We start from the raw sequence: 22,058 nt of genomic DNA, 5'->3' as shown, positions 1-22,058 counted from the left end.
CAGCCTGCGGCTCTAACCACTGAGCAAAACTGGGTAGGGCCATTTTATGTACTCTTTTACTGTCTTCGAACAGGAATTCCCTGCCTCTTGTAAGTGACTGCTTTTGTAATCCTGTGAGTAGCCGAGGCCTCATCTTTTCCTGGGGGTTTGGCTGTGGCATATGTAGGCATGTAGGGCTTATTCGAGAGGTTAAGACTCTTTCTGGGGGTCAGAGGGGAGAGCACAGGCTGGGGGCTCTCTTGTTCTGGCCCCCTCACTCTCTAACTTGGGAAGAGAAAGTTACTTACCTGCTCTCCCCTCCAGCATCTTTGCCCTCAAAATGAGTAATTATGAGGAGTATGTGTGAAGAAAATGTAAGGGAGTGTCTGGTGTTGTACTAGGTGCTCAATTCACCTTCATTCGCTAACCTGAGAGCGTTGAAGTTGACCCCACCCGACAGTGACTCACAGACTCACACAAATGCAATTTAGAAGTGAAACCAAGGAAATCTTTGGTAAGCAGGTTTGCATTCTATTGAATGTTGCAGTAATACTTGAAAATCATGACTGTTCAAGTGAGGTTGTGCTTATAAAAAGATCCCTGGACCCATGAGGACCTGTTGTCACTCAGCCCAGTGCCCTGGACAGCATACGACAGTGGGGTTGCGGGGTGTTTCCTGGTCACTGCTGTGCTTCCAGTTCATTTAGTGTTTGGCACTAACTGTCAAGTGTGAGGCTTGATTCTGAAACTCAGTGCACTTCAAGGTTGGTTTTTAGCTTATTAAGACAGAAAGGAAGTTAGTATTTGAACATGACTTAAATATTAAGGAATATTTAAGTCCTAATAGTTAATATTTCAGGTTCCAGTTTGACATTTTAAAGTTCAGTTTCCATGGACAGTGGTTAATCTATATCTCTGCTATAATGTTTATGTTTTCAAAGTGTTTTTGCTAGTAAATCTTAGCTGTTGGTACTGCTGGGGTCACGCCCACCTTGGAGGCATGGTGTGGAGGACTGGCTCATGCCCACAGCTCTCCTTAATAACCATGTGATCATTTTTAATTCTCTTTTTTAATCCTCACCAAGGATATTTTTTCCATTGCTTTTCAGAGAGAGTGGAAGGGGGAGAGAGAGGAACAGAGCAACGTCAATGTGAGAGAGACACATTGATTGGTTGCCTCCCGCACATGTCCCAACCTGGGCCAGGGATTGAGCCTGCAACCGAGGTACATGCCCTTGGCTGGAATCAAACCTGGGACCCTTCAGTCCACGAGCCAACACTCTAACCACTGAGCCAAACCAGCCAGGGCCATAACTGTGTGTTTAAACGGTCACCTCACCATGCCCGTGAATGTCATGGTGCTTCTTTACCTTTCTCTCCAAATTCAGAAAAGTACCTAGGATATGTGGCAGAATCTCAGAGCTTCACCATGCTTTCACCTGGACCTCTGGTAATACAAGTGCTTTGACTGGGTCCTGAGGTAGGCAGTGGAGTAGCCTTTGGAAGGGACTCTGAGCAGCAGGAACGCTGGCAGACTTTTGCCTGATGTTTGCATGTGTCTCTCTCCTTTCTTTGTGTGTCAGTGGAATCTTGCAGGGTTATTTTGAGACTTGGACTCCAGGATGGTCCTGGCTGAGCTAGCCCTGGCCCTGCAGTGTGGGGTCTGAGAATGAGGGCGTTGGGAAAGGTGGGCTTCTGTGGACCTGGGCACCTCCCTTCCATGGCTCCTTCAGGTGGGCGTATCTGCCTGAGCTTGTACTTTGACCAGAGGGGCGGGACCACTGGCCTTAAAAGGTGCTGGGAGAAGCTTGTTCCAGGCTGGTGTGGGGTGCTTGGGGAGAGATGGCCTGTGGACAGTCTGTGGGGAAGTTGTCCTGACTTCAGGTTCTAGAAAGGAGGATGGCAGCCAGTGGGGAGGGCAGGCCGTGGTACACGAGTGAGCACTGAGTGTTCTACTGAACACACGAAGGCTGCTTCCAGGGTGGTTGTGGGAAACATCAGCTGTAATCTGGTACCTATACCACTGGGCTTTGGTGGAAAGTGACTTCCACTCCTGCCTTAAAACCAGGGTGGCTGTGTGATTTAATGTTCAACTGGCTGCTTTGGAGAGTGAGCAGTAGCACATGAAGGACTGCAGCAGTGACAGGTGTTAACTGGGCACCTGTGAGCCACCCAAGAAGGGCCGGCCACCTCGTACTGAACTCGTGAGTTACGCACCGAGTGCCAATCCCACAGAGACATTAGCCATGGGAAATGTTACACCTTGTTACGGGGAGCAGGTCGTGAGGAGGGAGGGAGATGGGAGTTCCCTGTGCCGGCTGTGGCTCCCACTGTCGCTGAGGTTCTGTCTCAAAGGCAGCCATGCGTGCGGTTTACCGCTGATGTTTGTCAGGATAGAAGATCCCTGGCTGATTTTGTAGGTTTTTCACCCCAGCTGCTGGGAACCACATAAGAAGTGTGGCTTTGGGAGGGTGGCCCAGGGATAAGTAGCGCATCCCGCTTTGTGGCCCGTGCCCTCAGCAGTGCTTGGGACCCCTGTAGGGTCATAACCCTGTTCTGAATCAGGGACCCCTTTGAGAACCTAACGGAGAGCCTGAGTCATCTTCCTGGGAAAATGAATGTGAACAGAAGTTTGTCATTTTTTCCGTTTTATTTTCTCTCATTTTTAGGGGAGTGGTGTAGTAATCTGGGGATTTTCCTGACCTTGGTTTAAAACCCTCCCCCACTAATGCTCAGGAAGCACAGTTGGGAGTGAGCAGGGCAAGTCTCGGGTTAGGATGACAGACTTCTCAGCACAGTGAAACCGGTTCCAAGGCTGAGCAGGTGGAACTCAGGTGAGGGCTGACAAGGAAGGACCTGGGGTGGGAGGGGCAGCAGGTGAAAGGGCAAGGGTGTCAGTTGCAGATGGCATCTGAAGCATCCTGCCCCACTGCATAGACGCCAAGGGCTGTATGGATGGGTGCTGTGGGGATACAGCGGGTTCCCTCACACTCCGCGCCCCCCAGGGCTTCGATGCCCGGTCTTCCAGTTATCTTGCCACCACCTGCTGGTCCAGGGCCCTGGCTCTGCTCTTAAAGGTGGACAAGCAGAGGGCAGGTCGCCCTGCTGACTGACTAATTTCTCTGCTGCTCTCAGGGCTCATGGTGCCTTGGTGGATGGGCTGCTGTCCTGAGCTCCCTTCCTCTCTCCCTGCTCTGGAACTTCTTTTCTCTGTGTTATGGAATAGAATGACAGGGTTCATCACACATACGTGTTTGCATGGGAGAGCTTCCATTCATCACGTGTGGGTTTGGAAGCACTTTGTTCTGGATTGTTCTGGATCCCATGGTCCTGTTCCTTGAAGTGCGTGGTGTGCCTCTGGCACTCACTGTTGATTAAGCAGTTTGGTGAAGAGGAGGGAAGGGATTTGGGGGACCCTGTGGATGGCAGGGCTGTAGGCCCTTACCTGTCAGGTCCCAGCAGGAAGTGCTGGTCCCCTGGCTCCTCCAGGCCAAGCTGGTGTCCCCCCGCCTGTCTGTCAAGGCCACCCTTGTTGGCCATTTGTGCATCTTCTTTGGTGAAATGAAATGTCTATTCAAGCCCTTTGCCCATTTTTGTTTTGTTGTTGTTGAGTTTTAGTTCTCTATGTATTCTGCATATTAACTCTTTATCAGATGTGTGATTTCAGATATTTCCCCCCATTCTGTGGGTTGCCTTTTTACTCTGATGATAGTGTCAGTGCACAAAGTTTAAAAATTTTCATGAAGTCCAATTGGTCCATTTTTTCTTCTCTTTCCCAGGCCTTTGGTGGCACATCCAAGAAGTCACTGCCCAGACGTGTCATGAAGTCTGTGCCCTTGTTTTCTTCTGAGAGTTTTATACTCTTTGCTCTTACATTTAGGTCCTGGATTCATTTCCAGTTAACTTTTGTGTATTTTGTATACTTTTGTGTAATTTTTGTGTGAGGTAGGGTCAACTCTACCGCTTTGCGTGTGGATGTCCAGTTTTCCCAGCACCATTTGTTGCAAAAACTTTCCTTTCCCCTTGAACGGTCTTGACACTGGTCGCAATCACTTGGGCACGTATGGGAAAGTTTACTTCTGGGCTCTACTCTCTGTCGTCGGTCTGCTTGTCCGTTTCTGTCAGGACCACTTGGTTTTGCTCACTCTAGCTTCGTGGTAGGTTTTGAAGCCGGGAAGTTGGGTCCTCCAGCTTTGTTCTTTCTCAGGACTGTCCTGGCTATTCGAGTCCTTTGCAATTCCATAGGAATTTTAGGATGAATTTTTTCTATTTCTGCAAAAAGCATCATTGGGATTTTGATAGCTATCACACTGAACCTGTGTGTTGCTTTGGGCAGTATTGACATCTTTACCATATTAATCTTTGGATCCATGAACATGGGATGTGTTGCCACTTACTCATATTCTTTAATTCCTTTCAGGAGTATGTTTTTTTTAAATGTGCTTTTTTTTTAAAAATATATATATCTTTATTGATTTCAAAGAGACGAAAGGAGAGGGAGAGCTAGAAACATCAGTGATGAGAGAGCCATTGATCGGCTGCAGCCCGCAACCCGGGCATGTACCCTGATCGGGAATCGAACCCTGATCGCCTGGATCCTGGTCGACGCTCACCCGCTGAGCCACGCCCAGCCGGGCAAAATGTGCTTTTTTAAAAATTGAATTTAGAGAGAGGGGAAGGGAGAGGCATAGACACATCCATTGGTTGCCTTTTGTACACACCCCGACTGGGGCCAGGGATGTGCCCTTGGTGGGGAATTGAACCCAAGACCCTTCTGTCTGTAGGCCAAAGCTAACCACTGAGCCACACTGGCCAGGGTGAGACTATACAATTTTTTGATGTACAGTTGTTTTTAGTACTCTCTTATAATCCTTTTTATTTCTGTAGAATTGGTAGTAATGTCCCTACTTTCATTTCCAATTTTAGTAATTTGAGTGTTCTCTTATTTTTTCTTTGTCCATCCAGCTGAAGGTTAGTCAATTTTGTTGACTTTTTTCAAAGACCCAACTTTTAGGTTGATTGGTTTCTCTGTTTTTCCATCCTCTGCTTTTCATTTACCTCTGCTCAGATCTCCCTTTCCTTCTGCTACTTACTGTTTCTTTTCCTACTTCCTTTAGTTGTAAAGTTAGATTGTTGGGTTGATACCTTTCTTATTTTTAATGTAAATTTTCCCCTTAGTGCCTTTTCACCTTGTTCCTTAAGTTGCTTGGCCTTGGTGTTTTCATTTTCACTCCTTTCCGAGCATTTTCAATTTCCCTTGTGATCTCCTGGATTCTAAGGTTAAGAACGATGCTGTTTAATTTCTACAGTCTTGTGAGTTTTACTTTTGTCGATTTCTAACTCATCCTCTTATGGTCAGAGAAGGTGCTTTGCGTGATACCTGACTTTTTGAATCTACTGGGATGGATATGTGACCTCACTTGTCCTGGAGAGTGTCCCATGTGCCCTGGAGGATGTGTGTGCTGCGTGTCTGTTGAGTCACGTTGGCTTAGAGAGTCGTGGAAGTCCTCTCTTCGTTTATCCTCTGTATGGTTGTTGCTTGCTAATGTATTTTTAAGTTATTAAATAGAATTTATATTATTTTGAACAATTGGAATTCTTATTTCATATTTAACTTCCAAAGCGGGTCCAGAGTTTTGTATCATTGGTGAACTTTCCATACTCTGTGAAGATCGCGTCTTGGCCGCCTTGCCCATTTTTATAGAGAAGAGAAAGAACACGCAACTCTGCTCCTTAGTGAGCCAACCATGGACATGAGCCCCCAGGACTACAAGCTCTTAGCCGATCGCCTGATTCCTAAGTGACTAGATATTTTTTCTAAGAAAAATGTAGAGGTAGGTTTGTTAGACTTGAGGACCAGCGTTCATAGGAGTGGAGGTGGGACGCTTTGGGTCTGACAGGGTCCTGACAGTACAGATGGCATAGTCAGAGTGGGCACCTTAAAGCCAGCTGAATGGGCTCTTTTCAGTGGAGCAGGCGTTTTGTGGGAAGCTGACAGGCACGGTGGGGTGTCCCCAGCTGGTGTCCCTGTGAAGAGACTGGGAGTAAGTACTCACTGCAGACCTGAGGAACACATGCAACTAGTCCCACGATGACAGCCACTGTGGTGGCCCACGTGTCAGTTCATCAGTGCTGTCCGTCACTGTGCTCACTCAGCCTCGAGCCTTCACCATTGTCTCTTCTGTAAAGTGACACGCACCACCCTCTCATTTGGCTGCAGGGCGATACAGGCAGCTTGCACAGGACAGTCAGGTAGAGGCTTGGTGCATTCTCCTTGTTCACTAGTTTGCAAAAGAATGTGTTGGCATCTCCAGTCGTTTCTGGTTCAGCATCTTTGTGAACTAAGGACAGAAATACACCAGTCATGTTTCAGTCTAGCGCACAGTATTGGTGCTCAGATCTGTCTGTTGTTACAGGGGAGCCTCTGGGGTTTGCACTGGGTGTTGTGACATCACCAGTAGTCCTTACAGTTTCTGGCTGTGCATAGGAGGACTCCAGTCCTGGAGTCAGCCCGTTCTCCTCCAAGGAGCCTTGGGTTCTTTGGCGGCTGCTAGAGGGCAGACAAGTGGCTGGCTCTTGTAGCTGGACTTGTCGTATCAGAGAGGGACTAGAAGTGAGTGATGACAGCTCCTCTAGTCTCCGAGGAGAGCGTCACACACCATTGAGTGGGGCCCTGCCAGGGTTTCCAGAAGCCGCGTGGGTGCCTGTCCCCCAGGGCTGGGGGAAGGTGGGAAAGAAACAGGAAAGGATTTGGGGAGCTTACACTGGTTTGCTTCACCATGTGGAAGCTCCGTGTGCACAGTTTGGAGCCACCGGGCTGTCCGGCCACTCCGAGGATGGAGGGCGAGTCCTGCCCCCCAACCCTTTCAGCACTCTGGGGAGAGCCCGGGGCCCCCTCTGATGTTGCCGTCACAGTTACAGCTAGACCTTGCTCACTTTCATAGAAGCCAGACCCTGGGGACAAGGGTGCTCTTGGCGTTAGCCTCCTGCCATTTATAAGATGCTGCTCTTCATGATGGGACAAGTTCCTATGCATGAGTTAATACTGAACCAGAATAACTTTGAGGAAATTTAAGTTGATTTCAGTTCATGCTGATAGCAGCTAACTTACACAGCAGCTTCTCCGAATTGAAAATTGGCTTTGTGTTGATGTGAAACATGTTTTAACATGATTTTTCACTTATAACCACCTGCCTGCTCTGATAAAGACCTGCAGTGACCTTCAGTACAATTCGTGAGCTGCGTTGGAGCCCCTGACGTGTGAACTGAAATTTACCTGTTCGTGTGACTGTCCCAGATTATTGTTTTATCATTCTTTATACAACTGTAGAAGATAATTTTAAAATGCCCGGCCGGGCGTGGCTCAGCAGTTGAGCGTCGACCTAGGATCCAGGCGATCGGGGTTCGATTCCCGGTCAGGGCACATGCCCAGGTTGTGGGCTCGATCAATGACTCTCTCATCATTGATGTTTCTATCTCTCTCTCTCCCTCTCCTTTCCTCTCTCTGAAATCAATAAAAAAATATATTTAATTAAAAAAAAAGATAATTTTAAAATAAAAATAACTTCAAATAGTGATTAGTGATTACTTACTGATCTGTTCACTGATGGATATTTGTACATCCATCAATAATATACAAATGTTTCCTCTCATATTTTCTAAAATCATGCATTTTAAAATTTATTTTATTTTATTTTATTTTAAAAAATGCTTTTTAATTGATTTCAGAGAGAGGAAGGGAGAGGGAGAGAGAGAAACATAACTGTGAGAGAGAAACATTGATTGGTTGCCTCCCATATGTGCCCCAACTGGGGATTGAACCTGCAACCTAGGCATGTGCCGTGACAGGGAATTGAACCCACAACCTTTTTGGTGCATGGGACAGTGCTCCAACCAACTCAGCCCTTTGGCCAGGGCCATGCATTTGTTATGAGATCATTTTATTTCTTTGCTAAGATGTAATTGAGATTGATTTAAAAAATGATGAATGGATAGTTGAAAAAATGTTTCTAAGCCATAAAACTTCTGAAAGTTAAGTATGCCAAATATTTCCCTTCCATAGATCTCCACCACCTATTGGATTTTACCCTGCAAAGCTCCCCCTGTGAAGCACCTTACGCCATCGATGTAGACCCAGGGCGATGATTCAGTAGGAGATTGCACATCGGGGGAGGGCTCCTGGCTGCCGGAGGATGAATGGGGACGAGGAGTTCTTCGATGCCGTCACAGGTGAGCGCAGAGAATGCATTGGACCGTCATTCACTAGTTCACGGAGCGAGATACCTGCACCTGGGTCGCAGACCTAATCTTCAGAATGTGAGGATGGTCAGGAAAGCATGTTCCCAGGCCTGACTCCCAGATTTGGGGAGAAAGCTCAGCTTTAGGCTACGGGAGATAATACAAAAGGGCAACCGAGTTTTTAGTCTTTTTTAAAAAAAAGTGTTTTGTTTTTTTGTTAATCCTCACCTAAGGATATTTTTTCCATTGATTTTTAGAGAGTGGAAGGGAGGGATGGAGGGGAAGCAAGAGAGAGAGAGTTGGTTGCCTCCAGCACCTGCCCCAACCAGGGCCAGGGATCAAACCTGCAATCCAAGTACGTGCCCTTGACTGGGAATCGATCCCACAACCCTTTGGTGCCTGGCCGACACTCTAACCACGGGGCCATACCAGCCAGGTTTTGAGTGATGATCTCTCCGAGTGCAGTCAGGGGGACCACTTGTATAGTTACTGCCAAAATGGTGTGGTGCCCAGCACAACTGTCCTTTGTGACAGTTGTCACTGTTCTCGAGACACACACTGCTGTCCCCTGAGCCCTGTCAGCATGCTCTTGGGGTATATTTCAGTCACTGCCAAGCTTCTCCCTCCCAAAGGAGTGAGAGCCGGTGCCTGGACAGGCAGCCTAGATCACTGACCTACTTTTGTTGGAAACCGAGGAGAAGGGGCACAGTTTGATGCCATCTCATGGTTGGGGGTGCCTTGTGGAGGTTCCCCATGAGGCATGTCTGTGACTCACCTCTTCACACCTCAGCCCTCAGCGAAACTGAGCCCTCACTCAGTGTCGAGTTAGGGATTGCCCTTGGGCCTCCTGGCCCTTGCAGCCAGAGAGTCCAGCCTCAGTGTGTCCCTCTTTGCTGGGAATCAGTGTGACCAAGACCCCTGGACGTCTCTGAGCTTCTGCCAGAGGTTTTTCCCAGAGAGGCCTGGAGCTCACAAAGTGCATTGTTTGGGTGGGCCTGAGGGGGGAAGATGCAGGTGAATGATTTGTCCAAAACAAACAGTGGAAGGAAGAGCAAGGGAAGTGTCCCTGTGCATTGAAGCAGTCATAGAAAGGCAGACCATCTGCTTCACTGTCTGAAGTGCTGGGCTCACCTCTTAACATCTAAAAAGTCTCTAAATCCAGCAGTTACTGAATGAATGACTTCAACAGGCAACTACTTCCTCCAAGGATCAGTACCATTAAAACGAAAGGTCTTAAAGTGCATGAAAACCATGTACAGACTGAGGGCTAACGCTTCCCATGCTGGCCTGTTAGAGGCAAGCGTCTGAGGGATCAGGTCAGAGGGGCTCCAGGCTTCTCCTCCCGAGTATGTTTCCCTTTTCCCCCAGTAAATACATGTTTACAGAGCTTTGACTTTATTTGAGACAGGACCTCAACGTGATTGTCAGTGGCATGTGGCCTGTTTCTGGGCACATGTCCAGGTTGTAATGGAAGTGAATGGTCCATGTAGATCTCTCAGCATGGAGGGAGGTGTGGGGACAGGCCACCCGGCATAGGGCAGGAGCAGACCCTGTGGACATTCCCTTAAGTCAGGGACGTTTCAAGCTAAGTTGAGACAGGGGGTCAAGTAGATGTTGCTTTTGGGATTGGGAGCAAACATTAGAGGCTTGTTCAGAAAACAGTGACCATTCAAGAAGTTCATTTTTAATACATCTTTTCAAAATCATTGCCAGTGACTCTCCTTACCACGTTGTGTAAATTGTCAATGTAGGAGACTGTGAAAGAAGACATTGTGCGTATTCCCACGGAGGCTTAGCAGCGGACGTGGTACTTTTTGGGTCTGACAATAATTACTGCCTAATCTTACACCCTGGGCCTCGCTCTCCTTTCTGTGAAATGGGGCGGTGGACGGAACCCTCAGCATCTTGTGAGCGCAAGCCCCCCCTGAAGTAGTCTGGGTCATCGCCGGGCTGGAATGGCCTCGCCCTGGGGGCTGCAGCGCCCTCTGCTTTGCCCTGGAGCAGAGCTCGTGTGTAACAGTGACTGTACCTGCTCTCGTGGAGGGAACATGCCCTCTTTCCCCATTGTTGCCTGTTCCTTTGCGAGGAAGCCCCTCGGTGGGAAGGGTCCTGGAGGAGTGCTCTAGTTAAACTGGTCACTCGCTCGCTCGGTGATCATCATTGGTCCGATCAGTTCTGGTAGTTGCATGGCTCAGTGTCCTCCTTCCTTAGAAGCCAGTCCAGTGGGTTGGATCTTAGGGCGAGGTGTGCAGACAGGACACGCTGCCACCTTGAGGGCCAAGTTTGAGTGCTGTAGAGGCGCCTGCCCAGAAGTGTGTAAGCTGTTGACTAAAGCCATGGGACACTGTTCTAGGGCCTGAGACTGAACCTCAGGTCACTGGACAGTCCCCAGTAGGCCTAAAGGAACCTGGAGGAAGTGCATTTCCAGCCAGAGTGGAGAGTCTCGCTCAGGAAGCTCCCCAAAGTTCTCCTGTTTCTGAGCCTCTGCCCTTGGTTCTTGGGGAGCAGACTTAATTATTCTGAACGTGCCCATTAGAAGAGTCCAGAGCTTCTGATATTCTGTTTGCATGGAATTCTGGGAGGCAGGCTTTCATCATCCACATCCTGCGAAAATGACCACTCTGTCTCCTGCAGGCTTTGACTCTGATAACTCTTCTGGGGAATTTCCAGAAGCCAGTCAGAGAGTCCCAGGAGGGCTGCCTGTGGACACCAGCAGAAGTAATGGCGTTAGGAAAGCTGGGGAGAGGCCCCCTCAGGAGAATGGGGTTCAGAGGCACAGGTGAGTCGTCCCATGTGTGTGTCAGAATCTTCCATTGTGTCTGCGATGGCCCCCAGCGTGCTGAGTCCAAATGCAGTGCCCTCCTTGGCGCTGGAGATCAGTGCTGGTGCTTGTGTCACTCCTGGTCCCATCGGCTGTAGGAGGCGGGAGGGTCACCCTGCCCCTGAGTGCTGGGAGGCCTGAGTGCAGCAGATCACCTGGTGCTATGCCCGGGACCTGGCGCACTGCAGGGGGGCCACCTCCTTCAGTGCACATTCCAGTCTTCTCCCAGCGTTTTGTTCACAAGCCAGGAGATTCTGATCTTGGTTACCTGATGCCTTTCAGCTGGGTTGGGCTCTGTTTACCCCGAGTGGGCTTCCATCTCGGCTCTAGCACCCCGACCTGCTCTGAGCTTTAGGCCATTTGCCTACTCCACGCCTGCCCCCAGAGTACTCACACCTTTACTTGTTTGGTCGCTTGCTCAGATGCTGGCACACCTCCTGCATGCTAAGGTGGCCTTGCCCACAGCAGGCCAGACCTCTGCTGTCAGCCCTCCCTCGGCGCCCTGTGACTCTGGTCAGGCAAATGTCAGCCAGTCAGCCCTGAGCCGCCTTCCTTCCTCCCTATCCTGTCACCCACCTGACACACACGCCTGTGTCCTTCCAGCCCTCTGCCTGCTGTCACATCCAGTCCAGCCCACACCATTCCCTGGGTCTCCTACAGTCACCCTGCAACTGCTTCCATGCCCCCTCTTTCTTCATGCTGTGAGCAGTTAGTCACTTTTTCAGAGGACAGGTCTGACCAGGCTACATCCACCCCCTCCCCTCACTTAAAACTCTCAGATGGATGTCTCCATAGTCCCCTCTCTCCGAGTATCACTAACAGCACCCTTCCCATCTCAGAAGTACCTCAGTTAGGACAGTGAACACTATGGTCACCCTCCTCTAGGCTGAGAGCCAGCGTCCTCTCCTCCGGCCCCTCCCTGCTGTCTCTGGTCCTAACCATAGGGGCCTCTCTTGGGTCTTCAAGGGCCCCCACTTCAGATTCTGCCTGCCTGCCCACTCTGCCTCCTCCATCTCTGCTGTCTCCTCTCCCCTCCTGTCTCCCTGCTCCCTTCTCGGCCCCTCACAATCCAGCCCAGATGAAAGCCCCCAAGGGACCAGGTGTCAGTTCCCGGCAGTCTGGCACGTGGTGCTCAGTAAACAGCAGTTTCTTTCCCATTTTATCTCCTGTTGCCTCTATCTCCTCCTCTCTCCTTCCTCCTCCCCTCTCCTTCCTGAAGATAAACAGTGTGCCCTGACCCAGCCACCCTAAGGTGACACCCTGAGGGGGAGCTCAGGGTCCCACAGGGCAAGAGCCCTGCTGTCATCATTCCAGGCCGAATGCTAGAGTGGAGGTGGCCACTTACGGGCCTCCTGTCCTGAGGGCAGACACAAGAGAGCAGCTGACCCAGATCCGGGTTCCACAGGGAGATGCCAGGTGGCTTCTGGGACACAGGGAACCGTGGGCTCAGCCTTCAATCACGGTCCCACGTGCCTCTTCCAAATCTGCACCTCCATCCCAGATAGAGCCAGGGTCTACCCTAACCAAATTCCTGGGAGGGAGACCAGGCCACCCTTAGCCAGGGGCCCCTCCACCCAGTTGGCTGTAAACAGGTTCTCATGGTGCAGACATGACTGTGGGGCTGCCTCTGGCTGGCAAGAGGTTGCCCGTGCAGGAATGTGCCTCAGGAACACACCCATGTTGAAAGGGGTGAGCAGCTGTTTCTGAAGTTTTCTTAATTTGGTCCCTCAGGTTCCTTGTGGCCTGGCCTCTGTCCATGGTCCTGCTATGCTGTAGTCTGCTGGCAACGGCTACCCCTCAGGGACGAGGCAGCCTGTCCCAGTGCTGGAAGGAGAGCCGCCAGTGTGGTCATGGTCATTATCTCCTGGGAGCCCTCCATATGTCCATGCACAGTCCTTACTTTGGGACTTAACCCACAGGCTGGTCTTTTTCTTCCCAGGAATGCTAGGGAAGTTAGAAGAAAATGGTCATTGCGCCAAGTCGCCAGTGGTAAGGCAACCTCATGTTGGATTAATAACAACATGTGCTGTGGTTACTGCTTTTCAGAACCTGCTTACCGGCCCCAATGTTCACCAGGAGCGACTTCAGCGTGTGGGGCATCCTGAAGAAGTGCATAGGCCTGGTGAGTGTGGCCATCTGGGCTTGGCACTGAGCACTGCACCTCCGTGGGTTCACTCGGCATGTGTATAAACAGCACGGAGTAAAGATAATGAAACAGGAGGGGCACAGAGGCGTAAGGGGAGGAGGTGAGGAAGCGAGTTTACTGATGGACAGGAGGAAACAGCTGTCTAGGTTAAACTCTGGATGTGCTCCTGGTTGGCTGCCTTTGTGAAATCGGGGTGTTTGTGGGGTTTCTAGACACACACAAAGGGGCAAACCCCAGCAGGCCATCCACACAGGCTGCAGGCGGAGCTCAGGTGCTCAAGAGTCTGTGACAGAAGAGAGGGGATAGCTGGTGTCCAGAGCCCACAGGCTTTTTTTTCTTCTTTCTCCACTGCTGGTGAGAATCCTCGCTGTATTTCTTGGGAGGGTGCGCTCCCAGATGCATGGTGGGCTCGTTTATGGCCACATTGGAGACTCAGCCTCCAGCTTGGGGTTCAGGCAGAAGTGCACCACTGCTTCTCAGGCCATCGCCTGTCCTAATGCTGCCTGTGTTGACCTTATCCATTTCAATCTTTTCCTAGAGAATATTTCATGGTTTTTTTAAACTATTTATTTTGGAAAAAGTTTAGACTTTATAGAAAGTTGCAAAACAGCAGTGACTCCTGTATACTGTTCATCAACTTCCTGTAACGTCACATCTCACACGGTGACCATGGTGCACTCACCCAGGGGAGGATTCACAGCAGCATTGCTGGCACCTGAGCCACGCCCTTGACTTGGCTTCCTCATTGTCACCGAGGTCCTTGATTGGAGGATGGTGTTTAGACACCAAGACCCCTGTGTTCATCAGGGCTGCAGGTCAGCCCCAAGGGCCAGGTCTTCCTTAGGGCTCTCAGGTTCTGTGTTTGCTTCCCTAGATCACCCAGCATGACCAGTATAACCAAACAGTGTCTTTTTATGTATTTTAAACTCATGGGGTTAAACCTGCTAGACATGCTCCAGCGCACAGGCTGTTCTATCTGACCGGTGAGAACCTCTTCAAGGCCCCTAATCTCTTACAAAAGACACTCTGGCTCACCCTGTACCTTTATTGTCTGAGACCTGTAGTCAGCCACTTGTCCAGGGAGAGAGGACCCAGTACCATGGTGGGGCCCCAGGGAGGCTTCTGGATTGCTCTTGTTCCCAGGTCTTTTTAGGGGAGATAGCAGTTGTGTTTTGATTTGTTTCAGGGATGACAGGATTGATCTAGCCTCTTCTGGCTCGTGTATGTCCCTTTTCTTGGACACCCACACTCCCAGGTGTTCACAATGCTGGTGCTGACCAGCTGAGCCTAGCATGTAATCAGTGCCTCACTCGCTTAATCCTATAGACACAGCAGTTCTGGGAGCAGGATCAGCTCCACCCAACAGTGTGTTCACCAGTCAGTTGGCCCCCCTAGCTCTTCCCGTCCTCAGGGTGCATCTCCCATCTCTGTGCTTTCGGCCTCCAGTGGTTCCTCTCTAGGTGTTCGTGTCCTGGATCGTAGGGCTCCTTTGTTTCATTTTATTTTTGATGTGTGCAGATTGTTTTTCTAAGTGTAACTTTTGTTTTAAAAAAGTCCAAAGTCAAAGCTTTCAAACAAGGTGTATTTCTCTATATACATATTCATCTTCCTGTTCCTCCCCTTCCCTGAGAGGCAACTGATAAAAATTCTGTGGTCTATCTTTCCCCGCATTGCTCCTGCTCCTCCCCACTTCTCTGGATGACCACGGGCTTCTCGCCACCTTACCCACCCACAGCGGCCAGAGCTCCCGAGTTGCTCTGTCCCTTCTGCTGTTGCCTGCTGCTGGGCCTCAGGCCGTTTCTGGACCCAGGATGAGTGCACGTGCACTTCTGCCCCATGCAGCGAATCCAGGAGGCACCACTGCCCTCCCTCCAGCAGGTGTGGGGCTGCTTCCCACGGCACGCCAGTGATGTCAGGTTCTGATGAGCTGGCAAGCAGTAGACTCTGTCGTCACTTGGTTTCCTCCGGATGTGAACCAGGCTAGCATTCTTCCTGAAATTACTATTGCGTTCTTTTCCCTCCCCTCCTTTTTCCCTCCTTCTCTTTTCTAGCCCCTCCCCCAACGCTGGTTCTGAGCTCCTTCCTTGTCAGAGGCTTCCTCCTGGAGGGGCCTCTGCCTTGTCTAAGTTTGTCAGAGCCCCCCTACTCGCCAGCCCACAAGTGCCCTGTGCAGAGCGCACTGCCCCACTGTCCCTGCAGTATCTTCCTAGTTGCTCCCTTGCATTGTTTGCTTTGCCATATGGTGCCTGAAAGCAGGCCTTTGCCAACTTTGAAAGGCCTCTGGGCACATGGAGCCACCAAGTGGGGGGTCTCCCTTGCCAGGCTAAGGCATCCAAGTCACTCTGGACGTGATGGGTTGCTAATTACTCTTTTGAATGATGCTTTGGGACTACTGATCTGGAAGTGGCATCAAGGACACACTGCAGTGGTGCATGGGCCACTGGAGGTGGCTGATGTGGTAGCTCCTGCCATCTGGGTGTTCATGTGGTCCGGAACGGAGCGGAGGGTGTGGAGAGGCAGAGAACTGGGAGCCGTCCTGTGGCAAACAGGGTGCAGCTCGCTGTGAGTGTGTGTATGTGGGGGGAATGGCTTCCCTACCAGGTCGGCTCACCCAGCCTACGGGGATTTCAGATCTCGTCCCGCAGGCATGTGCCACCGAGAAGTGACTGAGTGGGGCGGGTGTGGGGCTGTGCTTTCTGGGAACTGCCCATGACTTCCTTGCTGTCTCTGCAGGAGCTGTCCAAGATCACAATGCCCATCGCCTTCAATGAGCCCCTCAGCTTCCTGCAGCGGATCACGGAGTACATGGAGCACATCTACCTCGTGCACAGGGCTTCCTGCCAGCCCCAGGCTCTGGAGAGGATGCAGGTGGGCTGGGCCCTGCGCTAGGGGGAAGCCAGACTTTAGCTTTGAATGGACGTGACCCCATTTGATAGGTCACGTCATGGCAGGGACCTGGCACCTCCCCAGTGGAGAAGGGCCAGCACAGTTCACACTCACTCTGGGTGCTGTCTTGCCCAGCTGCTGAGACTTTTGTGGTGGGGGACCACTCATGGACTGTGCGTTGTTTGCAGTGTGTGGCTGCCTTCGCGGTGTCTGCAGTGGCTTCCCAGTGGGAGAGGACTGGCAAGCCGTTCAACCCGCTCCTAGGAGAGACGTATGAGCTGATCAGGTGAGACCCAGGCTCCTGAGTGAATGTGGTGCTGTGGAGGGTGGTGGGTGTGGCTCTTCCTGCAACTTGAGGCTGCCCTCTGATCGCAGACCCTCTGGAGGGTAGCTCACTGCAGGCCTGGAGCACCATGGGGTAGAACATTTGCGTACGGGTGTGTCCTGTCTGTAACGAAGCTCTAGTGATGTGAAGCAGTCTGAAATAGGATCCTGGGTCAAATTCAGAAATGGAGAGGGAGCGTCTGTGAGCATGCTTGTAGCTTGACCTGAAGTGGAGATGGGTCCTGTAGCACACTTCCCCTTCACCAAGCATCTCAGGCACTGCCGTGCAGAGAGCAGGGTGATCTAGAGGAGTAACTGCGGAGGGCTCTGCTGCCCACCGCCCGCCCACCAACCACGCAGCCACCTGCGGGCATGTAGGCCCAGCCGGCACTGGTGATGCAGTGACCAGACCACACCTTATTTTTTTAATCCTCATCCGAGGATATGTTTTCATTGATCTTTAGAGTGAGAGGAAGGGAGGGGGAGAGAGAGAGAAACATCAATGTGAGAGAAACATCGATTGGTTGCCTCGTGTATGCACCTGGACTGGGGATCGAACCCGCATCCTGGGCATGTGCCCTGAACAAGATCTGAACCTGCAACCTTTTGGTGAACAGGAAGATGCTCCAACCAACTGAGCCACCTGGCCAGATCCATACCTTATTTTAAGTGCACTTGAAATCCCTTTCAAAGGAGTTTCTCCCAGGCAGCTTCAGCCGGGGCAGGAAGTCAGCATTCATTCTGGTCCTGGAGTGCAGCAGATGCCTGGGAGGAGACCAGGGCCGATGCCTTGAGAGCTGTGCAGTCACTCAGAATGAGCCATGGGCCAGTCGGGCTGGGCAAGAGTGCCACCCAGAGCCCACAGGCAGTGTGGTGAGCCCCCAGGTCAAAGAGCGAAACAGGCGGGGCCGGGCTGTGGGAGCATTGGTGGCATGTACGGTAACTCCTGTTCACCCACCTTTGGGTCCCAGGGGGAGTCTGTTGGAATCTTATTAAATACAAGTTCGTCTTTACAAGAGCATGCTGTACTTAGAAAATGTGTAAAATTAAGAAAAGTGAGAAAGATGAATTGGACAGTCCTGTGAAAGAATCCGTGCTAACGTTTGGGTAGATTTCCGTGTGTGTGTGCGTGTGCGTGTGTGTGTGTGATTTCCGTGTGTGTGCACTTGTGTACGGAGATTTTCTGTGTGTGTGCATGCGTGTGTGTGATTCCCGTGCGTGTTTGTGTACGTAGATTTCCTTTGTGTGTGCATGTGAGTGATTCCCATGTGTGTGCTTGTGTATGTAGATTTCCTGCGTGTGTGATTCCCGTGTGTGTGCTTGTATACGTAGACTTCTCTGTGTGTGTGTGATTCCCATGTGTGTGCTTGTGTACGTAGATTTCCTGTGTGTGCGTGTGTGATTTCCGTGTGTGTGCTTGTGTACGTAGATTTCCTGTGTGTGTGCGTGTGTGTGATTCCTGTGTGTTCTTGTGTACGTAGATTTCCTGTGTGTGTGTGTGATTCCCGTGTGTGTGCTTGTGTACATAGATTTCCTGTGTGTGTGTGCGTATGTGTGATTCCCGTGTGTGTGCTTGTGTACATAGATTTCCTGTGTGTGTGCGTATGTGTGATTCCCGTGTGTGTGCTTGTGTACGTAGATTTCCTGTGTGTGTGCGTGTGTGTGATTCCTGTGTGTGTGCTTGTGTATGTAGGTTTCCTGTGTGTGTGTGTGTGATTCCCGTGTGTGTGCTTGTGTACGTAGGTTTCCTGTGTGTGTGATTCCCGTGTGTGTGCTTGTGTACGTAGATTTCCTGCGTGCGTGTTTACATAACGCAACAGTGTTAGTTTGTATCCTTTTTCATTTAATATTATGCCACATTCATTTTCCCATGACAATTAAAAACTCTAAATTATAGTCCTTCATTGATGGTAAGACATTTCTCATGTTTTAGCATTTCTTCCTGTCATAGTTTAATTTGGAGCATTTTTTCTTTTTTTCATAAAACAAAATGATGGTGTGTTATGTGGTCAGTGGTATCTTGGGTTCCAAGAAGCATAGTTGCTTTGAAGTTTCCGACTGTGGTTGTGGCCCTTTATCGCATGTGTTGTGAAGATCAGGTGAGTGAGTGGTTGTGGGATTTGGGGTGTAGGTCTTCTTACAAAAGGTACTCCTCAGGTGTGTGAGGAGGCTGACGGTGTGTGCCAGGCATGTGTCAGCTCTGGTCTCAGACCTTGTGCAGCGGATCTTCATTGGAGACGTGGGAGACCTGAACGTCTGCAGGTCCACTGTTCCCGCAGTGGGACGGCCACATTAGTGTTTGCGCTCCAAAGGCGGACCTGTGTCTGACTAGCCCTGATGGTGCAGCAGCTGCCCCTTCTCTGGCACCGATGGTGTGGGAATGCCATCTGGATTTTTGGTGGGACCTTGCGTTGGCTGGCGTTGAGCACCTGTTCTCGAAGTCTCACCAGGTGGAGAAAGCTGGATGCGTTGGGAGAGAGCAGCAGTGTTTGCCGCCCGGGGCTTCTTCGCAGATGACGGGTGCAGCAGATGACCATGGGTTACAGCATGTCACAGCGAGAGGGATGGCAGGGAGCAGCCCTGCACCTTCAGTTTAGAAATAGGGAAACTGAAGCCTAGATGCCAAAGACTTGCCCGAGAGTCACCCCTAAGGGCATCTTTGTTTTGAATTCAGTAGTGTCCAGATGTCTCTGTGGAGCAGGTGTCTGGCTCCATCCACAGGCGTGAGGGCCATGGGCAGGATTCTGGCCGCCTCTTGATGCTAGCAGAGGGTTAGCATTTCAGTTCATTCAGAGCATCTTAAAATGCCTTGAAAAGAAAGTCAAAGCATGACATGACAGAGTTGAAGTCAGCAGGAAATAAGCTACGTAGGTTGAAGGAGCATGGACAGACAGCCCAAGTGCTGAGTGCTGGGGTGCACACCTCATCCTGCATCCGTCCAGAGGCTGACCAGGGGTGGGCCCAGACCAGCTGTTCACAGACTGACAGAGAAGACTCTAGTTCTTTCTAAACTCCAGTGTTCTCTCGTCCCATCTCAGTTCCAGGTCCCTGTGTGCCCTTGTCTGTGACTCATTGTGCGTCCTGGACCCTGGGACCCAAGCAGCTTTCCAGTTTGGGAGCCACAGAACTGAACTAAGTCCTCCCTGACTGCTCCTGAAAGCTGAAAATAGCACTGCCTTTCTTAGACAACTATTTATCTTGTAAATTACATACCTTGGCAGGCAACCTTTTAAAATCTAATTTTTCAACTTTTCTTCCTCTGTAAATGGTTGGAAATTCAGATTCCAGTTAAGTTAATAATTATGTGGTTTAGCTTTTATAACTAACTCTGACTACAACTGTAGGTGTATTCACAGTTCCAGAACAATTAAAAAAATAGCATTCTTCGTGAATAAGAGAGTGTACTAAAAATTCTATTTCCTGCACAGAAATATCTTGGGGCTTGAGATACCTCATCACAAACCTTGCAGGAGCCTTAGAGGAGCTCTCGGAAAGGCTGGGAGCCATGGCTCGTGGTGTGGAGCAGTGGGCAGCCCTTGAGCATTGGGACTGCAGTGTGCTACCAGGGATGCTTGCAGACCTCTGTGTGCTTAGAGTGGCCCGCGGAGCCCAGTTTATGCGTGTGTGTTATCAGCGTTAGGGAAATGTGACATCAGAACACATGTTGCATATTTCTGCCATGTGCGGCAGCGCAGAGTGGGCCCCATTTCCCAGTGCCTCTCCTGGACATGAGGGCCCGGCAGTCATATGTGCGCTTGGCCACCGAGCTGCAGAGCCGAGACACATGCTGATACGACCATCATAGGTTTTGCTCTTTAACGGGCTCTCCTTTTTCTCTTGTTTTTGTACCCAGGGAAGACCTAGGGTTCAGGTTCATATCTGAGCAGGTCAGCCACCACCCCCCCGTTAGTGCATTTTACTCTGAAGGCCTCTGTCAGGACTTCCTGTTCCATGGCTCCATCTACCCAAAGCTCAAGTTCTGGGGGAAGAGCGTGGAGGCGGAGCCCCGGGGCACCATCACGCTGGAGCTTCTCAGGTGAGCCTTGTCTGGGCTGCCTCCCCAAGCAGTGTGGCTATTTGTGGAAGGAAACCTCTTCCCTGGGGGCTCTTCCCTGGAGGGAGGTGACTGTGTGCCCAGGGGCAGCCTTCCAGCAGAGAACCCTCCCCAAGCACACCCCTCAGGTAGTGCTGACCTGGACGTGCTCTGGACACTGCTCATAGAGGTTACCTCTCCTGTGCGAGGACCCCACACTCGGCAGCTCAGGACATAGTTTCTGAGCAGCCAGACTAGTGGAGGGGGTTCTGCTTGGGGTCCCATGAGGTGGCCATCAGGACGTGGACCAGGCGGTGTCCTGGGCACAGCACCTGCTTCCCTGGCAGTTGGTGCTGACATCCCTCGGAGCCAGGGACCCAAGGGGAGAAGCCACCAGGAGGGAAGCCACAGTGTCTTTTATGACCTAACCTCAGAAGTGAGTCCCTTCCCCCCACTTGTGCTTTTGGTCACACAGACTGGCCCTGAGTCCAGGAGGGTGTGTATTCCAGGAGGTGAGGCACATAGAGGGCCACCTTTGAGGTTGCCCCACCCCCATCCAGTCTAAACCTAAATGCCTCGTCCGATGTTGATCAGACACCTTGAAGCAAAAGCGGTGTCTCTAGCATTCGCCTGGCCTTCCAGAGTGCAGGCCACGCCAGTGGGCACGGTGCTGAGCTGAGGCTCCTAATGGAGCATCAGATGGAATCTCTTACCCATAGGCCCAGCCTGGTTGGTTGCCAGAGGCCCACGGGGATCTGGGGGAGCAGCCCCTTCAGGGAGACGAGGCTGCCAGATGGTCTTCACTTTCCTGGGACCCGGCATGTAGAGTTGAAAGGTTGCAAACCTTGTTGATTCAAGTGTTTGAATTCCACCTGGGAGATTCAAGGAATTGCAAATATTTGTCATGAAATACTTCTGCACTGAGATGATTTTTGCCTTTAAATATGGCTCATTGACACAGCCTCCCTGGGGATAAAGATCCAGCGGTCAGCTCACCTCACATCTGTGGGGCTTTTCCCCTGGGGCCAGGCCACTGGGGAGGAGAAGGAACAGAAGGGGAGGTGTGTGCAGTGTTGCTGCAAACTGCAGGTACCCACATCCACGAGGAGTGCCTGGTGCAAGGTGGTGGCTCTCACATCTTCACAGGAGAGCTCTCTTTGTCTCAGTCTTTATTGACATCAAGTAGAAAGCTTTGTTGTTGCTACAAAGGAAAGAATAAATAAATTTCAAAGGAATGTTAAGTAAGGAGTGCCCTTTGGAGGGAGTTCAAAGCAATGTTCTCTGCTGAGGCATTAGGGCAAATTGGCCTTGCGGCTGGTGTCTGCTTGCTGGCTCTGAGGAGCTTGTTTTCTGGCCTCTTTGACAGACACAATGAGGCCTATACCTGGACCAACCCTACCTGCTGTGTGCATAACGTGATTATCGGGAAGCTCTGGATCGAGCAGTACGGGACAGTGGAGATCCTAAACCACAGGTAATAGCCCGCTGCTGCCTGTGGGCCACGCTGACTGCTACCGCGGGACTTGCTTTCACTCTGCTCAGCAGGCCCTCCTGGTCCCTCCACCCCTCAGTTTCTACCCTGGGCGCTCAGATGGGAGCCCCCAGGCCTAGGTTGGGGGGACTCGGTTCAG

General features: G+C 51.0%; 1 protein-coding gene across 2 annotated transcripts in view; it reads left to right on the top strand.

The window, feature by feature from the left end:
- The window catches only part of OSBPL2 (oxysterol binding protein like 2), a 33,562-nt gene that overhangs the window by 2,474 nt on the left and 9,030 nt on the right, over positions 1–22,058 (top strand). For both annotated transcript variants that reach the window (XM_081149016.1, XM_081149017.1), the window contains exons 2-8: positions 8,042–8,208; positions 10,852–10,996; positions 13,085–13,160; positions 15,918–16,052; positions 16,259–16,356; positions 20,248–20,430; positions 21,794–21,901. In XM_081149016.1, the coding sequence (XP_081005142.1) occupies positions 8,172–8,208; positions 10,852–10,996; positions 13,085–13,160; positions 15,918–16,052; positions 16,259–16,356; positions 20,248–20,430; positions 21,794–21,901 (782 nt within the window). In that variant the 5' untranslated portion in view covers positions 8,042–8,171. The remainder of the gene's footprint in view (positions 1–8,041; positions 8,209–10,851; positions 10,997–13,084; positions 13,161–15,917; positions 16,053–16,258; positions 16,357–20,247; positions 20,431–21,793; positions 21,902–22,058) is intronic.

Source organism: Miniopterus schreibersii (assembly GCF_964146895.1).
Source record: "Miniopterus schreibersii genome assembly, chromosome: 10".
In the NCBI taxonomy this organism is placed as follows: Eukaryota; Metazoa; Chordata; class Mammalia; order Chiroptera; family Miniopteridae; genus Miniopterus; species Miniopterus schreibersii.
The sequence above is the reverse complement of the archived record's forward strand: the minus strand, read 5'-3'. Positions and strand labels throughout refer to the sequence as shown.